Source organism: Leptodactylus fuscus, chromosome 3 (genome assembly GCF_031893055.1).
Source record: "Leptodactylus fuscus isolate aLepFus1 chromosome 3, aLepFus1.hap2, whole genome shotgun sequence".
NCBI classification, from domain to species: Eukaryota; Metazoa; Chordata; class Amphibia; order Anura; family Leptodactylidae; genus Leptodactylus; species Leptodactylus fuscus.
The window spans coordinates 76,828,866-76,851,854 of NC_134267.1; the positions used below are offsets into that span (position 1 = coordinate 76,828,866).

At 43.4% G+C, this 22,989-nt stretch overlaps 1 protein-coding gene across 1 annotated transcript in view; it reads right to left on the minus strand.

Moving 5' to 3' along the window:
* RAB4A (RAB4A, member RAS oncogene family) overlaps positions 1 to 22,275 on the minus strand; it is a 37,964-nt gene extending 15,689 nt beyond the window's left edge. The window contains exons 1-2 of the mRNA XM_075267808.1: positions 22,014 to 22,275; positions 4,641 to 4,721 (exon numbers count right to left, since the gene is read on the minus strand). Coding sequence (XP_075123909.1) covers positions 4,641 to 4,721; positions 22,014 to 22,044 — 112 coding nt within the window. The 5' untranslated portion in view covers positions 22,045 to 22,275. The remainder of the gene's footprint in view (positions 1 to 4,640; positions 4,722 to 22,013) is intronic.
* Positions 22,276 to 22,989: the final 714 nt, after the last annotated feature.

Genomic DNA, 22,989 nt, shown 5'->3' on the forward strand with positions numbered 1-22,989 from the left:
AATTACCAAAAGTCAAAAATGCAATGTCTACCTTGATCTTCTTCATACAAAACTAATAACAACAATCTTATATATGAAGAATTGCATTTCATAGGTATCATAGATCTACAGAGCACATATTGTAGTTGCCAAACACATTTTGTGGTGATTTGTAAGGCAAAATATGAATTGATGGATTTTCATTTATTGTGGTTATGAATGACTTTGGTTTTTTTAACTTTATTGTGAGCAAACTATAACTTGGGCAGTAATGTGTTAATCTGCTAGCTGCATGTTGTTACAATATTATGAGTGTTATCAAGAAGGCATTCTGAAATCTGGGCCTGGCAACCTGCATTCCCATACTCAACCCCAATACCAACAATGCTGAGATGCTGTATTATATGTATCGAAAACAAGAATGCAATGACTTTGAAATCTAGTATGACCATATCTTATTCATAATGAACATAGAACACTTATCAGAAGTTGAAAAACATTTTTCTATTTCATTTGAAAATAAATAAATGCAATTAGAAATTGGCGATAGCAACATATGTTAAGAAATTTGTGAAATGAGCCATGTGTCTACCATGTGTCTACCATTGTGTAGCATCCACTCTTCTTTTTACAACAGTTTGTAAATGTCCAGACTTCTAAAAATTACTTAGGTGTACACCAGCAATCCTATAATCATTGTGGGGAAGGAAGCTCGGTAGCAGCAAAGGTACCAATCCAAACCGTCAAAGACAGGGACTTCTCACATCATGTATCAAAAGAAATGGGAGACAACGAGAAGAAAAATAAATGTTGGCCCATTCAAAGTCCAGACCTAAATCCCATTGAGCATCTGTGGCAAGACATGAAAATTGCTGTTCACAGACTCTCTCCATCCAATCTGGCTGAGCTTGAGCTATTTTACAAAGAAGAATGGGCAAAAATCTCAGTCTCTAGATGCAGAAAGCTGGTAGAGACATACCCCAAAAGACCTGCAGCTGGAATTGGAGTGAAAGGTGGTTATACACAGTATTGATATAAGGGGGATGAATACTTTTGCATGTCACACTTTTCAGATTTTTATTTGATTAAAATTTGGATAACCATGTATCATTTTCTTTCCACTTCACAATTATCTACTACTATAGGGATATACCTATATATGTCATCAGTTCTTCAGAATTGATTTATGGATAATTAAAGTTCTGAAATCTCTACAGATCTGTATTTTTCTGGTTTGAATAATTTCCGCCATTCCAGTTTAATTATTTCTATTCACATACCTCAATTTCTACCCAAATAATGTGACCAAATGTGAAAAATTAAAAGGGGGTATGAATTAGAGATGAGCGAACGGCATTCGATCGAATATCAGCCCTTTCGAGGTATTCGATTACAATCGAATATCACGAGGCAAAAGCACTAAAAATTTGTATCCCCTGCCACCTTCCCTGGTGCTTTTTTTGCACCAATAACTGTGCAGGGGAGGTGGGACAGGAACTACGACAATGGAGGCATCGAAAAAAATCGGAAAAAGTAATTGGCTGGCTAAATAAGGTGCCTCCAGTTTATACGAATAGTGGATTTAATATCCGGGTCATATGAGACTGTGAACTATGTGACTGTGAGACAGGGATAGATGTACAGGCAGGGTTAGCTAGGGATTACCTTTATTTAGGTGGGAATGTTATTCACACAGCTCTTTGGGGCTCTATCTCATTGGGATCCCTGTCAGCTTGCGATATGAAAGAGTACAGCATTCGGCCAATCAATGCTGGTTCTGCCGGAGGAGGCGGAGTCTAAAATCGGTCCACAGCAGACTCCATTCTGGTCCGATCTCAGATGTAGCAGTGTTGATTTGGTTTAAGTTTTATTTATCCCCACAATCTGGTCTTTCAGCCTCTCACTTAAACCAAATCAATTCTCTCTAGGCTGCGCTGATGAAGTCCAAAAAGACAGAAACGGTGTCGTCCGTAGCTGAGAAATTGATTTGGTTATAACCTCAAATCATGCAGTAAAGGCTTCTGGGAAGTCGGGCATGTTGTTCAGGGTGCTTGCTATAGAGGGCAGCATAACAGAGGCACTGTCTCCCTGTTTACATCTTGGGAGACAGATTTGCATATATATTTCCCATGTAGATTTAGATAGGTGAGGGATTTTTATATATAATGGGATTTTATTAAAAGTTTTTCAAATAGAACAAAAGAAAAAACAAAAAAGGGAAGGAGAACAAGAACAATGCTCAAAAACAGATGGTGCAATGGCATGCAGCCCACGCCTGTAAACAAGAGGACAAAGCTACAACCTTGCCTAGCACAATAAAACGTAGCATAGTGATAAGGGAAAGGGGAGTCCAGAAGTATAGGTTCAAAGAAAAAACAACATCAAAAGAGATGTAGGGGGATGAACAAACAGACAGGCAAACCACACAGGGGAACTGCAATCAGGAAAACACTTGTGGGGAAAGAAGGGGGAGGGGTGACAGAGGGAGGGTAAAATGGTGAGCAACCTCCTCCAAGGAGAGGGGGAAGAGGGGTGGTTATGGTGGTATTATATTTGCATGTTAATTCAGGAGAAGAAGGAAGAGAATTCGGTCGATTCCTGGAACACCTCCAAAAGGGCCACCATAGAGCTTCAAATTTGGAAGAATCAGGATCAGAATCCTCCGCCACTAGAGCCTCCATTACGTGAGGAATCTTTAGTTAAAACTTCACAATACCTACCGGCACAGACAACACATAACCTCCTAGTCGGAGATCACCTATGGAACAAAGCTGGTGCATTATCATACAGGCCCAAAGCCTTATGGTAGCAGCCTGTTGCCGTACAAGCCCAAAGCCTGTGCTAGCAGTAACAGGCTATTACTACTACCACAGGCTTTGGGCCTATATGGTAATATCCCAGACCACGTGACAACTGGGATTTTACCATATAGGCCTGAAGCCGGCTAGGATTAACATCGGATCCCGGAGAGGTGAGTAAAACTGTTTATTATTTTCTCTCACCTCCCCTGGGGCTCCGATTATTATACTCGGGGGTCTGAAAAGACCCCCGAGTATAATAATAGCGGCAGTGGGATCGCGGCTGGGGCTCGGGCCTACTCACTGCCGGCCTCCGCGGCCTATAGTATGACGCGGGGGTCGGCAGTGAGCAGGTCCGGGGACAAACAAACATTAAGTTCTCATACTTACCGACCTTGCGCTGCTGCTCCCGCTGCCGCCGCTACTCATCTTCTCCCGCGGCTGCTCCTGCGTCTCAGTGTAATGGGCGTGATAACGCCGCCTGTGCTGAGACGCAGTAAGACATCATCCGGCATGTGTTGTAGTCGGGGGAGGGGGCCAGGACTGGAGCGGAGGCCCACTGCAGCGAGTCAATACGGTCGAGTTAAAGGGGCTCCATCACTGGGAAAAGTCATTTTTAACTAATCACATCCTTGCATAGGCTTTAGAAAGGCTATTCCACACCTACCTTTAGTATGTAGCTTACCTCAGTGGTTTCTGAATAACTCCTTTTTTTATTCATATGCTAATGAGCTTCCAGCCAGCTCAGGAAGTTCCCAGCAGCCTCCTCTCTTCTATTATCTCCTATGTGTGTGAGGCAAACAGGAAGCTGAGTCATCATCATCAGCAGCAGCCTCCCATAGGAAACAACAGGAGAGGAGTGCAAGATGTATCGTGCAACAGTCTAATTAGCATATGAATAAAAACTGACTTATTCAGAAACCACTGAGGAAATCTAAATACTAAAGGTAAGTGTGGAATAGACTTTCTAAAGGCAATGCACAGATGTGATTAGTTAAAAATGACTTTTCCTAGTGATAGAGCCCCTTTAATTACCGTATTGACTCGAATGGTAATTTCACTGGTCCGCAGTTAAAGGCATCTGTGGGAGGCCGCTTGAACAGCGCTGCTGCCGATAGGTGGTCGGTGAGGCAGCACTGTCTCCAGGGCCGCCTTAAGATGTTTCCAAGGCAGAGAAGATGCTCTGGAAACATCCTGGAGGCAGCGCTGCCTCACCACTCACCTATCGCTGCTCCAGCGGCCTCCCACAGATGTCTTTCACTGCGGACCAGTCATGTGACATTTTCAATTACCGTATTGACATAAGTATAAGCCGAGGCACACTTTTTCAGCACAAAAACTGTGCTGAAAAACTCGGCTTATACTCGAGTACATACGGTATATAAATTTCATATCCGTGAAATCATACCAACCCATAGAATACAGGTGACGTCATTTTTGCAGCACAGTGAACAAGTGATGTGGTTATCCGGTAAGACCTACACTGTTTTTACTGAAGTTATAACATATAGGCACTACTGGATCCATGAATGTATGATTGTAAGTTAGGCTAGGTTCACACTTGTCCCAGGCTCTCCGTGAGTAACCGTTTACCTGTGGATCCCAAAAACGATAAAGGGGTTCCGCCAGGTGACCATATTTATACGGAAAAAAACATTTATACAGAAAAACACAATTTTCTCCACCAATTTTCCACGGAATCTGTGGCAGTCTCACATAAAGCACAAATCCACATATATTACACACATCACTGACAAGTAAAGAAAAAAATAAACCAGGCTACAGTAACATGATGCTACATACACATGCAAGCTAGATATACATCTATAGGGAAAACAAGTACAGACTTGTTTATGGACTTACATTTCTTCTCAATAAACTGGTGTAGCAGGCAGGATTTTCCAGTTCCAGCATTTCCAATAACCAGGAATTTGAAAAGAAAATCTAAAATGAAATAAGATTGAACATTTTTATAAAATTACTTCTAAGAGACCAATAACAGCAAGTACATGTGACAGGTTACACCAAGCCATTGTTGAGCATATATCACTAAACGGATTCTGTAGCCACAAAAATGCTGTCCAATCTACCAGCATGATATAAAGTAGGACAAGATGAGAAAACATATACACTGAGTGGCCAAAAGTCATGGGAAGGTATCGGATGCGGGTCGCCTCTCTGCGAGCCCTGATAACTGCAGCAACACGACGAGGCATGGACTACACAAGGTGTTGGAAGAGTTCTGGAGGGATACTGATCCACGCAGTCTGCACTGCAGCCCACAATTGGTCCTGTACACTGGTATCCACAGTATCCAATAAATGCTCTATGGGGTTGAGGTCGGGCGAGCGGGCAGGGAAATAGAGGGTCGAGAGGTTACTGATGTTTTCATTAAGTCAGACCCGTGCCATCAACGAGCGATGACATGTTACATTGTCCTGTTGGTGCAGAGCATCCACATAAGGGAACTCCAACACTAGAAAGGGGTGCAGATGGTCTGCACATGGTTGCACATATCGAACACCGGTCATTGATCCCTGCACCCGGACAATGGGGCCCAATTGCGACCATGTGAACATGTCCCAGACCATGATAGAGCCACCTCTCGCCTGGACACGTCCCTGTTGGCATGCAGGATCCATGGCTTCATGGGGGCATACACCACACGCTCACACGCCCATTGGCTCTGTACAACTGGAACCGTGATTCATCAGACTATGCCACATGCCGCCACTGTTCCATGGCCCTATGACAATGGTCGTGGGCCCATGTCTATCTTCGAGCTCTGTGTTGCGGCATCAGCAAAGGGACACGGGTCGGGCATCAACTGTTGAAGCCTATGCGGTGCAGTTCTCGGTGTACAGTCCTGGTGGAATTGGGGACCTGGCAACCTGCATTCAAATCGGCGGCAATTTGACCCACGTCACCTCTGCGGAGGTGACGTGACGTCCATTCATTGAAAACTCGTGGTCGCCCAATGCGCCGGTTTACGTGGCTGCCAATGTTGTCTCTACGATATTGCAGGTCCACCTAAGACCCTGTTGACATCTGAAACCCAAATTCCCAGGTAATCTCGAAAATGCTATGCCCCATGCATCTTGCACCTATCATCATCCCACGTTCAAAGTTACTTAACTCACAACAGGCTGCCATATTCTCGAGACACCTGTCTACATCAGACTACTCAGCTATCCTGACGACACTAGCGCCATAGGCAGCATTGTGTCAAACTGTTTGAGTCATATCCAACATGCCTTCCCGTGACTTTTGGCCACTGGGCGTATAATCTTGTGCACAACATTCAAGTATAACTTGTAGCTTATTGACTGAAATCTCTATTCATTCTAGACTTAGTGCTCATTCACACTGGGGGCAGTGGGGCGGATTTTGGCACCGGCTCCCCGCGTCACTCTCGGGTCTAAACCCGCCTGCCACGACCGTCGCGGCTTCCCCTTCCGGAGTTGGCTCAAATGAATGGGCCGACTCTGGAGGTTGCTGCCACCAGGCGGAAGCTGCGGCTCGGCGAGCCACGGAATCGCCTGAAGAAAGGGCAGCTCGCTTCTTTTTTCTGCTAGTGGCAACATGCCACTAGCGGAAAAAAGAACACTAGTGGTCTTTATAGACCACCATTGTATGGAGGTGGATTTTGAGGCAAAATCCGCTGTCAAAATCTGCCTCCTTATCCCTGTGTGAACTAGCCCCTAGGAGTCTAATGGGCAGTCCTGCACAGTTATGTACTGTTTGCCCTGAATGATTATGCATACAGGAATATGAACAGCAGATGGCAACTTTCCAAGGCAGATTTTACTGCCAGTTAGGGTCTTGGGAACTGGAGGCTCAGATTAAAGGGATTGTCATAAGAGCATGACATAACTGTAACCCCTTCCTGATATTTGACGTACACGGAATGCAAAATCACTCCTTTTAGAAAAGGCCATAGTTTATGCCTCCACTTCAGGGCATAGACTGTAAGAGACTAGCAAAACATGATAGATGTCAGATCAGATACTAATGACCTGTTCTGTGCATTTTGAACAACCCCTTAGGTGGGAGAAATTTAAAGGGAGTCTATCACCTCCTCCCTAGCCTATTCAACTGCTACCACTGCATTACAGAGCACAGTATAGTGATAAACTATAGCAGAGGGTCAATTCCCATTGCAAGGGGCTACCCCCATGGCACCATCTACTTATTAGTATAAGAATTCAATGTTGTTTCCTCAAATCTAAAATTGGAACATATATAACAAAAGTATGTTGCTTATCACTGTAATGAGCTCTTTAACACAGTGTTGACAGTTAAGGGGGGGTTCACACTTGTGACCGATGTCCGGTGTGTCCTGGGTGTCCGCTGGGTTTCTGTCCTCAGCCTTGGTGAAACTGGACAGGGGATGGAAACCTGGCGGTCAGCTTTTAATCCTTCTCACTTGAATGGGTTTGTAAAGGTAACCACTGATGTCCGCCTGTGGCCTCTCCGCAGGGAACCCGTTTTTATTTGTAGCTGGACACAAAGTGCTGCATGTCCAACTTTGTGTCCGCCTTAAAAAAAACGGTTTCCCCGCAGACAGGCTGCAAGCGGACACCTTTACAAAAGTTTAAAGTTTAAAAGTTGACTGCCGGGTTTCTGTCCCCTGTCCAGTTTCACCAGGGCTGAGGACAGAAACTCGGCGCAATGCACACACCGGACACGTGGCGCAAGTGTGAACGAAGCATAAGTATGCTTGGGAAAGTGATAAACTTCCTGTAAATCTTCTTTAAGGAAATAAATAAAATACAAATACCTTAAATTAAACCCATGTGCCTTAAAGGTATGGTTAAAAGGACAATAAACAATTAAAAGGGCATTTCAAAATATATACTATATATATACACAGTCCTATGAAAAAGTTTGGGCACCCCTATTAATCTTAATCATTTTTAGTTCTAAATATTTTGGTGTTTGCAACAGCCATTTCAGTTTGATATATCTAATAACTGATGGACACAGTAATATTTCAGGATTGAAATGAGGTTTATTGTACTAACAGAAAATGCGCAATATGCATTAAACCAAAATTTGACCGGTGCAAAAATATGGGCACCTCAACAGAAAAGTGACATTAATATTTAGTACATCCTCCTTTTGCAAAGATAACAGCCTCTAGTCGCTTCCTGTAGCTTTTAATCAGTTCCTGGATCCTGGATGAAGGTATTTTGGACCATTTCTTTCTACAAAACAATTCAAGTTCAGTTAAGTTTGATGGTCGCCGAACATGGACAGCCCGCTCTCAAATGATCTGAAAACAAAGATTGTTCAACATAGTTGTTCAGGGGAAGGATACAAAACGTTGTCTCAGAGATTTAACCTGTCAGTTTCCACTGTGAGGAACATAGTAAGGAAATGGAAGACCACAGGGACAGTTCTTGTTAAGCCCAGAAGTGGCAGGCCAAGAAAAATATCAGAAAGGCAGAGAAGAAGAATGGTGAGAACAGTCAAGGACAATCCACAGACCACCTCCAAAGAGCTTCAGCATCATCTTGCTGCAGATGGTGTCACTGTGCATCGGTCAACTATACAGTGCACTTTGCACAAATAGAAGCTGTATGGGAGAGTGATGAGAAAGAAGCCGTTTCTGCACGTACGCCACAAATAGAGTTGCCTGAGGTATGAAAAAGCACATTTGGACAAGGCAGCTTCATTTTGGAAACAAAAATTGAGTTGTTTGGTTATAAAAAAAAAGGCGTTATGCATGGCGTCCAAAAAGAAACAGCATTCCAAGAAAAACACATGCTACCCACTGTAAAATTTGGTGGAGGTTCCATCATGCTTTGGGGCTGTGTGGCCAATGCCGTCATCGGGAATCTTGTTAAAGTTGAGAGTCGCATGGATTCCACTCAGTATCAGCAGATTCTTGAGAATAATGTTCAAGAATCAGTGATGAAGTTGAAGTTACGCCGGGGATGGATATTTCAGCAAGACAATGATCCAAAACACCACTCCAAATCCTCAGGCATTCATGCAGAGGAACAATTACAATGTTCTGGAATGGCCATCCCAGTCCCCAGACCTGAATATCATTGAACATCTGTGGGATGATTTGAAGCGGGCTGTCCATGCTCGGCGACCATCTAACTTAACTGAACTTGAATTGTTTGTCCAAAATACCTTTATCCAGGATCCAGGAACTGATTAAAAGCTACAGGAAGCGACTAGAGGCTGTTATCTTTGCAAAAGGAGGATCTACTAAATATTAATGTCACTTTTCTGTTGAGGTGCCCATACTTTTGCACCGGTCAAATTTTGGTTTAATGCATATTGCACATTTTCTGTTAGTACAATAAACCTCATTTCAATCCTGAAATATTACTGTGTCCATCAGTTATTAGATATATCAAACTGAAATGGCTGTTGCAAATACCAAAATATTTACAACTAAAAATGATTAAGATTAATAGGGGTGCCCAAACTTTTTCATAGGACTGTATATATATAGTATATATTTTGAAATGCCCTTTTTATTTTATATATATATATATATATATATATATATATATATATAACCTAAAGGGTCAGCTGTAGCCTTTGAAAGTAAATGATCGAAAAATATGGTCCAGAAAAGCAAAAGAATGAATCAAACAGTTTAAAAATAACAATGCAAAAAACAGTCAAAATAGCTAGATCCCCTAAATAATGGTTAAAGAGACTTTGTCACAGAGAGTACCTAACACAGGTGGTAGCAGTGCTGGTAGCACTTCAAAGCACTTTTTCAATTTTGCATTTTAATTTTTACCTGCCTTTCAAAACACATAACTTTTTTATTTTTCAATTCACAGTCGAATGGTGGCTTATTTTTTGTGGGACAAGTTCTTCCTAATGGTACCATTTAACGGGGCTCTATCATTGGGAAAAGTCATTATTAACTAATCACATCCTTGCATTGCCTTTAGAAAGTCTTCTCCACACCTACCTTTAGTATGTAAATTGCCTCAGCGGTTTGTGAATAAGTCTGTTTTTATTCATATGTTAATTAGACTGCATCGTGCACCCTCTTTGCTATTGTTTCCTATGGGTGTATACAGCACAGGCTGCTGGTGCTGATGACTCAGCTTCCTGTTTGCACACACACATAGGAGATAAAAGCAGGGACAAGTGCTGCTGGGAATTTCCTGTGCTGGCTGGAAGCTTATTAGCATATGGATAAAAACAGACTTATTCAAAAACCACTGAAGCAATTTCCATACTAAAGGTAGGTGTGGAATCGCATTTCTTTTCTTTTGAACTGTCATTTTTATTGAAATTTTCAAATAAACAATAAACAAACAAACCAGGATAAAGATTACTGCCAGAGCCGGAAACGACAGGTAAAACACATATTAGAACAACAAAAACAAAGTTGCAATACAAAGCTGCAATAAAAACCGATACAAAAAGGAAAAATTGATAAGAGACAAAGTCAGGGAGACACAAGGAGGGAGGAGGGAAGGAGGAAGGAAGGGAATCGGAGACCACAGGTAGCACAATACGAGTCCCAGGGTGCCCAAACCGCTCAAAACTTCTCAACTGTATTGCTTAGAGAAGCTGTGAGGTATTCCAAGCATCTAACATCTTTAATGGAGACTAAAAGGAAGGGAATCGGAGGTGGCTGGGTAGACTTCCAATGGCGGGCTATAAGGGATTTAACTGCAGTACAGATATACAAAAATAAGATATAGAGGACGTTTGCTCAGGGAGTGAGGAGGGAGATTGAGGAGGTATACCATAGGATAGAAAAGAATTATAAGGGAGAAAACATCAGTCATCATAGTCTGGACCTCCAACCAAAATGGGCGAATCAGGGAGCAATCCCAGAAAATGTGGAAAAACAGTCCCGGGGGCAGACAAACACCTCCAGCAGGTAGGGGAAATGCTGGGATTTAAGGTATGGAGGAGGGCCGGAGTATGATACCAGTGAAGCTGAATTTTAAATTGGGTCTCACAATAGGAAATACAGGTGCAAGATTTATTGGCACGCGACATGATGATCTGGCACTAAGGTAGAGAAATCTGCCTTCCTAGATCAGAGGATCAATGAGTCATATATCTGTGGATCAGGGGAGACCGTCCCTCCGGAGAGGATAACAGCTGGTAGTCTGAAATCAGACCTTTAGTAGAGGTGCCCGCACGGCACAGCCTCTCAAAATGGGTGGGGACGGAGACCCGCAGGCCCCCAAACATAGTACATAGAAAATGTGCAATCTGTTGATAGTGGAACCACTCTGAACCAGGCATGCCCAGGGAAGAGATGAAATAATCAAAGGGTCTGAATTCCAAGGAAAAGGGGTCGATGAGGTCCACTACATGGAACAGAGACCACCCCAAGAGTGAACCATGCGAGAGCCCAGCCCCGGGAGGAGTGGGTCGTACAGGAAAGACACCATGGAGGAGCAAGGCGAAGCAAGTGGGAACAACTTGCTACACGTAGCCCAAATGGATCTAGTAAATTGGATGGGACCTAAGAGGGGGACCATGGAAAGGCATTAGGGTGGGTAATAGTGTCAGGGAAAAGTTTCCTTACGTTTAAGTTAGTCTCTCAGACAAGAATGGTTTTGTTTTGTTTATCCTGTGGCTTTGCAAAAGCAGTGTATGCATTACATGTGAATAAAGCCTGAACCTGTGTGCAATCCAGTGTCTGTGTCCCTGTTTCCTGCACTGCTACAAGAATCTACCTGAGCAATTCCCCACAATATATATATGTGTAAAAAAGTTTATATATATCTCCTGGTCAACCTCTTTAATGTTCCATGCAATGTTCTTGAGAAACAAGAAAATGATAAATAGTATTACGCCAATTTCAGCTTCTGGCAGCGTTTAATAAAGCTATACTAATGACATGCATGGAACCCTTGAGTAGGCTCCTGTCACCTTAGCATAATCTAGAAGTGATGATTCTATTCAAAATGACAGTGCCCATATGCCAGCTGCTTTAGATTATTCCGTTGAAAATTACTGAGTTTATCTAAAGGCGTAAAGGGGCTCTATCAGCAAAATTATGCTAATAGAGCCCCACATATGCCTGAATAGCCTTCGGGCAGGCGTGCCCGAAGCTGACATCACATCGTGCATCCCCGCCCATGGTGCACATTCGGTAAGATTTGCATATATGTTTTAATGCTTTTATTTAAAAACAGGACCGAGATTTAATATAACATTTACGGTGCCTGAGTAGCCTTTTTAAAGGCTATTCACGCATATGTGGGGCTCTATTAGCATAATTTTGCTGATAGAGCCACTTTAAAGAGGATCTGTCACAAAGTACAAAAGACCTGATGTAATGCTCCGCACCAATTTTGTGTTTTTATTTTTAAAATCTTCACGCCCATTCAAAAGAATTTAATTTCATCAAATTTGACCAATGTACCTCAAGTACATATGGTAGTCACATTATTATCACCCCCTCCTTCTTTTTATATCAGCAGCATGCAGTCTAAGAAGAAAGTGCTAGCTTGGTGGGTACACAAGTTGTGTAATAGCTTGTCTGAATATGTATTACTTGTTATCATAGCTATAAGCAATGGTTTATTAGTGTTGCAAAAAGGGATCATTGTTGGCTTTTGGGCCAACATATGCTGCTGCGTTGAAAATATATTGTTACTGGACAAAGGACTTCATTAGGAATAATCAACATGAAAATTATGGAGAATCACATGCCACTGTTGTTAGAGTTGAATTATCCAGTTGCTTAATATTTGATTGTACTTTAATGAGGCCTCCATACCCTGATCGCTCAAATATTAACTTTTGGCTTGTTACTGGAAATACACATGTCTTCAAATTTTGGCTCGTTATGTTACCTGTTGGAATGGCTTTAGGCTCGGGAACATTCACCCTTTCGATTATTTCACTGGTTTTGATCTGCCTTGTGTTTTTATCGTGGGTTCTAGTTAGAGTTCAGTGTGTGTAGTGTTTACTTCTTATAGCATTTCCTTTGGTGATATGGTCCATTCACACGGAGGAAAATGTCGCTTTATTTGGCGCTGAATTTTCCACTCTGAAAAAAGCCTCCAATTGATTTCAATGGGTTCCGTTACCTTTTTTTCCACTCGCTGAATTTTCCACGCTGAAAAAAAAAGCCTCTTATTGTTTCAATGGGTTCCGCTAGCTTTTTTTTCCATTCACGGAATTTTCTGCTAGCAGAAAATTCCGCAAGTGGAAAAAAAAAAGCTAGCGGAACCCATTGAAATGAATGGACGGCTTTTTTTTCGGCGCAGAAAATTCTGCGCCAAATAAAGCACCATCTTCCTTCGTGTGAATGGACCCATAATTTGGGCCCCAAATTCAGTACAAGTCCATCTGATTTTGCAGTTGATGCTGGTGAAGAGGTTTAATTGCCTGTTGCCTATATCTCTCAGTGCTATGTGAGATTTAAACAGCTTGTTCTACTGCTCTCTGTTTTCAAACAGTTTCTTCAATGTCTGAAATTTTCTCCAGATACACTATCAACCCTTAAGTATTATCATGGTGTCTATCATACACCACTACCATACACATATCATTATGACAGACGCCATGATAGTACAGTACTTAAGGGTTAATAGTACCAAATTAGCCAAAGAAAAGCTAGTTTCCTCTCCTGAAGGAGATGGCCCTAGCATACCCAATTCTCCTCCATTCAGACAGGATCTTTTTCATCATGGATCACTTTCTCATCAAAACATATGGTATCTTCAACTTTCTTTCTGGATCATGAAGGTCTCTGTGACAGTGTGACTGCTGAAGTGGCATATTTATGTCACAAGAAGTACTAAAAAGTATGTATTTCACCCTGGGAGGGCAATGTGGAAAAGAATAGTGAAGAGTTTTTCAAGGTGTCAACCCTTTCCATAGTGATCCCTGTATCAGGAAAAAAGGCTGTGTGCCATGGTTTGTGGGAGCCAGAACCACGTGAACCTCTGTGTTTGTGGAGATGCTGGGTAGTAGGCCCAGGATTTAATAAATAGAACATGTGATTCTGGATCAAAATGTAATGCACTATAAGTAAAATTGTTGCTGTTTTCTATCTGAAAAACCTCTCAAGTTACTGCCACTATTTGTTTATATTCTAGCTACCATATATGCTCAAGTATAAGCCGAATTTTTCAGCACAGTTTTTGTGCTGAAAAAGCCCCCCTCAGCTTATACTCGAGTCAAGAAAATTTTTTAAAAAAAATTGTTTTTTTGGGGGAGTATCTCCCATAAAATAGTGTATGAAATCTCCCATAAAATTACTGTGAAACACATACACATTAGGTATCCCTGTGTTTTGAAAGTGCCCGGTCTACTGAATATAGGAGATCTGCAGTGCTCCTGTTCCGTCGGCAGGGGTTAATAGGAGCACTGCAGATCCCCTATATTCAGCCAGACTGAATTCCAAGTGGGGGAAAAAAAACCCAGTCCTCAAGCTCAGGGAAGGGGCAGACAGACAACCAAAACACCCCCTCCCCTTCCCCATCATCCAGCAACTACTGCACCCAAAAACTCTGACCAATGTAATTTTTGAAATTTTCCAGTAGCTGCTGCATTTCCCTCCCTCGGCTTATACTCGAGTCAATAAGTTTTCCCAGTTTTTTGTGGTAAAATTAGAGGCCTCGGCTTATATTCGGGTCGGCTTATACTCGAGTATATACGGTAATTTGTAGTTTACTCCATGTTACTAGAAAAGTCCTGACCATTGATACCATTTAAAGCAAAATGGCTTGTTTTCCTTCCCCTTCCGGTTCAGATATCTACTGCCAGGTAAAGTGTTACTATTAACCACTTCCTGATTCCGCTACCGTTGTTGTCAGCAGATTGGGTGAGATCCATTCTTAGATTTACACACTCACGCTCTTTGATTTCCAATGGTTAAAGGTGTCACTTTAAATGTTAAAGGCCTGGGCTCCAATACTAAGTGACGCCTAGTGCTTGGCATGGAACATTTCATTTTGCTCAACACCATTTCCCTGCTGCTTACTCTGCTTTCCACGACTGCCGTAAAGCGGAAGTGGCTATAGTACTCTCTCGTACGTTCCCAATCTCGGAAACCAGTTCTCTTTTAGATCCCCAGGTCCGTTATGTTATATTGGAAAGCCACCTACATGGACAGCACATACAAGTGCATCTCAATAAATTAGAATATCAAGAAGTTATTTTTTTTAGTAATTCAATTGAAAAAGTGAAAAACAAATATATTGAGTCATTACAACAGGGTGAACTTTTTCCAGTGTTTCTGTTAATGTTGGTGATTATGTCTTACAGCCAAGGAAAACTCAAAAGTCATTATCTCAGAAAATTAGATTATATAAGACCAACTGTAAAAAAAATTATTTAACACAGAAATGTTGGACAAATGAAAAGTATGTCCATTAAATGCCCTCAATACTTGGCTGGGCTCCTTTTGCATGAATGACTGTATCAATGCAGCAATGTAGCATGGAGCCGATAAGCCTGTGGAACTTCGGAGGTGTTATGGAAGCCCAGGTTGTATGATAACAGCCTACAGCTCGTCTTACATTCTCTAAGGAGTTAAGATCAGGCGAGTTTGCTGGCCAGTCAAGCACAGTAATAATGGGGTTATTAAACCAGGTCTTGGTACTTTTGGCAGTGCGGACAGGTGCCAAGTCCTGTTGGAAAATGAAAATCCCATCTCCAAAAAGCTTGTCGGCAGAGGGAAGTATGAAGTGCTCTAGAATTCCCTGGTAGATGGCTGCGCTGACTTTGGTCTTGATAAACCACAATGGACAGATGACATGGCTCTCCAAACCATCACTGATTGTGGAAACTTCACACTAGACCTCAAGCAGTTTGGATTGTGTGACCTCTCCACTCTTCCTCCAGACTCTGGGACCTTGATTTCCAAATGAAATGTAAAATTTACTTTCATCTGAAAACACCTTTGACCACCGAGCAACAGTCCTTAACCTTTTGCTGATATTCTAATTTATTGAGATGCACTAGTAGTCTTGTGTAATGTTTATGGTCCAAACACCTCTCAGATTTCATTTCTATTAGAGGTGCTGTGCACACTTATTCTAATGCAATCTGGTTAATACGGGGAGGGGCGACGTTGATATGGTGGTAGGTCTATGCAGAACTCTCAATCTAGACTTCCACCAACTGATTAGATGCCATATACTATTTGATGTATAGAGAGTTAGAAACTATACAGATTAATCCTATACGTTTTTCTCTCACTCCCATTATACAACCAAGTGCTTCTATGGCAATACCCCAGCCCTCCACCTCTTGCTGTACCAGAGATCAAGCTCATGTACTGGTCCCATCACATCCAGGTAGGGGTGTCTTTATCCTCCAACCCCCCCCCCCCCCCCCTGTTTTATCACTGGTTGATTAGTATGTGATGGTAACATGCTGAAAGGTGTTGCCCCACAAAATAAATAGAAAAGGATCTTTTGTGTGCTCCATATTCAAAATGGCCACAGCCAGGCTGAATGTTGGTGGGGCTAGTGATTGTCCTATTCACGTGAATGAAAGCAGCGGAAATAGCCAAACTACAGTACTTGACTATCTCCAGCGATCCCATTCAAGGGAATGTGAGCACCAATCATCACCAGTCCCACTCGCATTTAGACTGGTTGCAGTCAGTTTAAATGTGCAGCAGGTGAGAGGTCCTTGTCAGTTTACTTTGTGGAACAAACCCTTTAATAAAAGTGAGTTACATCTTTCCTCCAGTGTAATAATTTGAGAAACACTGGCTTAAGAATGTGGGAGTGGGCCCTTTAACCAGTCTCTGTTACTTTCCCTACAGATATCAAGTGTTCTCTGTCCACAGCAGATGTTAGGGTAAGTTCACACGGAGTAAAATGGAGTGTAATTTGGAGCGTTTACGGAGCGTTTACGGAGCGTTTACGGAGCGTTTACGTAAACGCTCCGTATACGCTCCGTAAACGCTCCAAATTACACTCCATTTTACTCCGTGTGAATGCACCCTTACAGTGGACTAATGGACATAGAATTACTGGTGAAAACCCAATTCCATTTTCTCTACTTCTTTTTGTTTCTGCATAACACATTGATATATGCAAACAGGGTTACTGGTAATTACTATATAAACTTGAAGTTCTTCCAATAAATACAATAAGATTGCTTACTTCACCCAAGTCTTACATACACGGCAATGTATGTATGTACATTAGAAATGAGCGAGTAATATTCGAGCAAATACCTCCCCGCCAGAGGTATCCGTGTAAGCGGCCGAACACCAAGGGGTTAAGTGCATTGAATAATAAAAGGGGAAATTTTATTGTCACTTTGACATAAATGTCACTGATTATTTTTACTTCTCTTTTGATGTTAGCTAGCAGAATGGCTCTCCTGTGGGGCGCTTGCAGGAGCCAATCCATTATAATGGCACTCTGACATCTTTTCAGAGCTCCCAGACCTTTCACAGAAACATAACCATGCCAGGCTTCTCTAAATACATAAGGATTTAACCATAGACTGCAATACAATGATATTGTAGTTTATGGCACAAGCGATCTAAAGATAGCAGGTTATGACCCATGTGGGGGTATGGGTATGAAAAAAATGTCTCGTTTTTATTAAAGTTTTTTTTTTTTTTTTAAATAATAATAAAAAAAAAAAACATATAGAAAAAACTAATTCATCTATTTTCCTAGATTACATAGAACTATAAACAATCACAAATGGCTGTAACTCAGTTTTTTTTTGTTTTTTTTTTTAACTGCTTCACCTCCCCCACCCCCAAATGGAATAAAAAGTGATCAAAATATCATACATTCCCCAAAATGGCATCCATAAAAACTACATAGTGTCTGAAAGAAAAAAAAAATCCCTTCCATATCTCCACATACTAAAATATATAAAAGTTGTAAATGGATTTACAAAAGGGCAGCTGAAATTTTATTTTCCAAAATTTTCAATTTTTGTAACGGTATTAAAGCAGAAAAAGACTATTCGGTATCACTAGTCGCTATAACACAGCTACTATGTAACTTTTAATGCATGGTGAACATTGTAAAAATGAAGCCTGTAAGAAAATGGCACAATTGTGTTTTTTTTCCCAATTCTACCCTATTCTGAAATTTTTCCAGCTTTCCAGTACATAGTACAGAATATTAAACAATGCCATTCTAAAGTACAATTTGACATGCAATGAATAAGATCTCATGTCAATGGAGAAAATTATAATTGTATAAAGATATAATTAAAATGAAGTTATATCTTTTGATAGGTTAGTACTAAATAACCAAAACAGCAACAAGTGCAGTTAGTTTTGGTGTCTGATGTGCTATTTAAGCTCTGTAATGTCAGAAGGGCAGTGTCAGGCAGGGGGGGTGTGATTCAGATCAGAGGCAGCCAGTGTCAGTACTCAGAATCACACCCACTGTCTGCTCCAGTCTGACACCGCCCTCCTGACAGTATCAACCCTAAATAGCATATCAGGCACCAAAACTAACGGCAATTATTGCTTGGGAACGATGGGGACTAGAGAAAAAAACACTGTGACTGAGAAATAATGTAAAAAAACTGGACTTGTTGGAGATGGCAAAAGGTCCTCTTTAAAGACTGTATTAGTCTGATTTCAGGCACCAGGAGTGTCCATCCATGGAAAACATGTTGATCGTCACTCGTTTGCATCAGCCTAATTTCACCAGCCAATATAAACAAAATGGATGGAGGAACAATCTCTGCTGCAATCGTTCCACTCTCCCATTTGGCTGCATGAATTGTCAGCACTCATCTCATTACACAGGCCGATGTGCTGCCAATAACCTACATCCTTTATCTTTTATGCAGAATAAAGTCAGCCAACAAGCTTGCTAGTCAGCAGACCGGTAGCACTCATAGGCTCCATTCTGATCACACTTTTCACATCCATTTAGCAGATCCATATGACGGTTGCAAAAAGAAGGCTAGCATCCGTTTCACACTAACAGAATTGTCATACATCTGTCAAAAATTACATTGATTTCAATTGGATTTTATCTGTTGTCAGCGCCGCACCTCCCATGAGGCAACCTGAAGCGACCACTTTAGGCGGCGCTATGCCAGGGCCCCGGGGAGGGCGGCATTTTTGCTTACCTAAGCCAGTCCAGGACAAGCTGATCTGGACTGGCTTAGCATCACAGAGCGGTGGATTGGGGGGGCCCTGTGGACGCAACGCTGCTCCACCGGCCTCCCCTCATGCTCAGGCAGAGAGCAGGTCCTCTCCGTGCCAACGCCGCTCCGCCACGCCCCCTCCTCCGGGGGTGGGTGGGTGTGGGGAGTTGCGGCTTTCTGTCGTCCGCCTCAGGCGTCGAAAAAGGCAGGTTCACCCCGGTCTGTTTTTCATTAGTGCCCAATAATGCCCGTTTACACCAAATCCATCACATCCGTTTTTTTCACAGACATAAAAAGCCAGGATGCATGTGTCGGTCAAAATAATGGACTTATGATGGACAGCAAGCGTCCATTATTTTTTTTAATATTAATGTCTTCGGCTAACAGACAATAACGGAAGGGTGTCCATTATACTGTACATTATTGTCTGATTTTGTTCTGTGCATGCTCAGAAAGCAGAAACAAAAAAAAATGCAAAAAAAACGGACAGTATAAAAATGGACACATTAACATCAGTGTCCATTACAATAGAAGACTTTTTTTTTTCCAACAGACACTATCAGAACAGACAGTGCCGCTTTAACCATAGGTGAAACTGTGCATATGCACCGGGCACTATGGTTGGAGGGGCCCCCTTCAGCCATCCCAGATCGAGCTAGACAGTCTCATATTTTGGGTGATGTCCTACTATTCCAGGCAGCAGGCAGTGATTTCACCACTATTCGCTCCATTATTCAGCAAGTATTCGGTGAGTATTTGTAACACTGGTGGTTGAGGAGTGGCTGGAGAAACTGAGTTATGGGGGGGGGGAGGCACTGTGGGGCCCACTTTTGAAAAGTTTGCACAGGGTCCCCAATGCATTAAAACAGTCCTGAAAAAGGACATCCAACGGCAGTGGCGTAACTAGGAATGGCAGGGACCCAAAGCAAACATTTGACATGGAGCCCCCTGACCAAACCCTCACCCCCTGACATAAACCACATTCCTGCACACACCATTATGCCCCATAGTGACCCCTACATACATACTATTATTCCCCATAGCGGCCCCTGCACACAGTGTTATGCCCCATAGCGGCCCCTGCACGCACTGTTATGCCCCATAGCGGCCCCTGCACGCACTGTTGTGCCCCATAGCGGCCCCTGCACGCACTGTTGTGCCCCATAGCGGCCCCTGCACACATACTATTATGCCCCATAGCGGCCCCTGCACACATACTATTATGCCCCATAGCGGCCCCTGCACACATACTATTATGCCCCATAGCGGCCCCTGCACACATACTATTATGCCCCATAGCGGCCCCTGCACACATACTATTATGCCCCATAGCGGCCCCTGCACACATACTATTATGCCCCATAGCGGCCCCTGCACACATACTATTATGCCCCATAGCGGCCCCTGCACACATACTATTATGCCCCATAGCGGCCCCTGCACACATACTATTATGCCCCATAGTGGCCCCTGCACACATACTATTATGCCCCATAGTGGCCCCTGCACACATACTATTATGCCCCATAGTGGCCCCTGCACACATACTATTATGCCCCATAGTGGCCCCTGCACACATACTATTATGCCCCATAGTGGCCCCTGCACACATACTATTATGCCCCATAGTGGCCCCTGCACACATATTATTATGCCCCATAGTGGCCCCTGCACACATACTATTATGCCCCATAGTGGCCCCTGCACACATACTATTATGCCCCATAGTGGCCCCTGCACACATACTATTATGCCCCATAGTGGCCCCTGCACACATACTATTATGCCCCATAGTGGACCACCCAATAACAATTATTATACTCTGGGGTCTTTTCAGACCCCAGAGTATAATGATCGGAGACCCAGGGTCTCAAACATAAAAAAAACCCAATGCTACTTACCTCCCCCTGGCTCCAGCGCACTTCTCACAGATCTCTTCAATGTTGGACCAGATGCCACCAGACCCAGGCCAGTGTTGTCACACATAATGACACTGGCATGGGTCACGTGACATCACCAAACAGTTCTGAAGCCTGTCGGAGTGCAGGAGAGGTAAGTGACTGTGGTTTTTTTTAATGTTCCCTCATCTCCCCTGACCCAACAATCATTATATTCCTGGGTCTGAAAAGAGGGTTTGTGGGCCCACAGCCTCAATTATCGATCCCCACTCCTGCTCACATCCACCTCCGCAGAAGGGGATGTACAGGCGGCGTGGAGCAGGAGCGAGGATCGGTAAATAAATAGGGCCCGTTTCCTGCTGAAGTAACGGCCTATTAAAAAAATTAAATAAAACAAATCAGGGGCCTGCTGGGCCCCCTAATGACATGGGCCTTGAGGCAGCAGCTAATGCTGCTACCCTGGTAGTTACCTCCCTGTCCAACAGTAGTGTGAACACCCCCTAACATTGATGTTCATGTAAATGGATGGCCGCACGTTTGCATACCGTCGCTGTCCACCCTGGCGTTTCCGTCCTAAACCTCGGGGAAAACAGACAGGGGGTGGCTTGCCGGCGGTTAGCTTTAAAACCCATTCATTTGAATAGGTTTTTAAAGGTGTCAGTACGCGGCCTCTCCACCCGGAAACAAAGCTGACCGCCAGCAAGTCGTCCCCTGTCCAGTTTTCCCGAGGTTTAGGATGGAAAACCCAGGACGGCCAGCGGCGGTAGTGTGAACGTTCCCTTAGACAGAGAAATGATAATACCCTTAAATAAGGATTTAGGGAGGCGCTACTACAAGCTATGCTCCACAATTAGAACTATACAGGCAGTACTGTCACAGGAATACATGTAACTGAGAGGATTTCCATGTGATACTATCAGTAAAGGCTCCATGGTTTCTAGGCTGCAGTCAGTCATCTGCCCGACATAAACACAGACATAACCTAGCACGTCGCCCTAAAGGGACATTGCTATCTGTAGGCTAGTAACACTCCAAATGGCAACAAATACCTCACACCCACTCCCCACATTCCCTGCTAGAAGTTCATACATGTCCTCCACACGTCTAATGCACTACAAAGCGTCTGCCCAGTCCGCGCGTACAGAAAGTTACACACTATGCTGAGGAAATCCAGCTCTGTCCATCTGCAGCAGCGGCGGCCGCACACTACGCCTAGCACTCCGCAGCGGTCACCGGCGCTATGGATTGTACGCACGCCAGAGCCCAGGCCCCGCCTCCATACCGTACGTTTCTGACATCGCCGTCTGCGACATCTTGGAATGAGCTGTCAGCTTCTTTGATGGCTGCTCGATGCGGTGCCAGCAATAGCAGTGGCTGACCGGCCGGGCCCGGAAATGTCAGGGGAGATCAGTGGGTCATGGACCTGCGCCGCTCCCCACACACAAGTCCTCGCATTATTCCACCTCCTTCCCGGCTGACAGCACCGCGCAAGCGCATAGGTTTGCCACTCTCACGTCCGGCCCTGAGCCTCAGAGACGCACCAAAACAATGCGCACGTGTTACGGCTGGGCGTCACGTGTTTTTTGCGTAACGGACGCGATAGGTAGCAATACGGCTGTGATTGGAATTGTGACTTGGTTACCTCGGGTTGTCTTTGCGCTGCCTCATATCTAGACAATTCATTAGTTGTTACACAAGTCTTAAAGGGCTTTACCAGTCCAGGTGTGCAAAATAATGAAGGGCAGGGAAAGAGTTAAAATAAACACCACACGCTCAGGCCTGGTTCACATCTGCTTTCAGCATTCAGTTCAGGGAGTCCGCTTGGGGACCCCCCACCCCAAAACGGAATACCTAACACATTAAAAAGTGGTGAGCAATGAACGAACACGGACCCCATAGACTATAATGGGGAACGTGTGTTTCTGCAGTGTCCTCACAAATCATGCGGAGAGAAAAGTAGTTCTTTAAGTACTTTATTCTCTGCATGACTCGTGTGGACGCCATGCAGAAAACATATGGACCCCATTATAGTCTATGGGGTGCGTGTGCTTTCATTGCTTACCTCTTTTTAATGTGTTAGGTATTCCGTTCGGGGGAGGACCCCAAGCGGACCCCCAAACGGAATACCCAACACAGATGTGAACCAGGCCTCACCTTTCCTGAGCCCTGCGAGGGATAGACACCCGGTAACTGGAAAGTGCTGCTCGCTGTAATATTTACATACGGTGCGCCCCTCTGCCCACTAACTATACAGACTA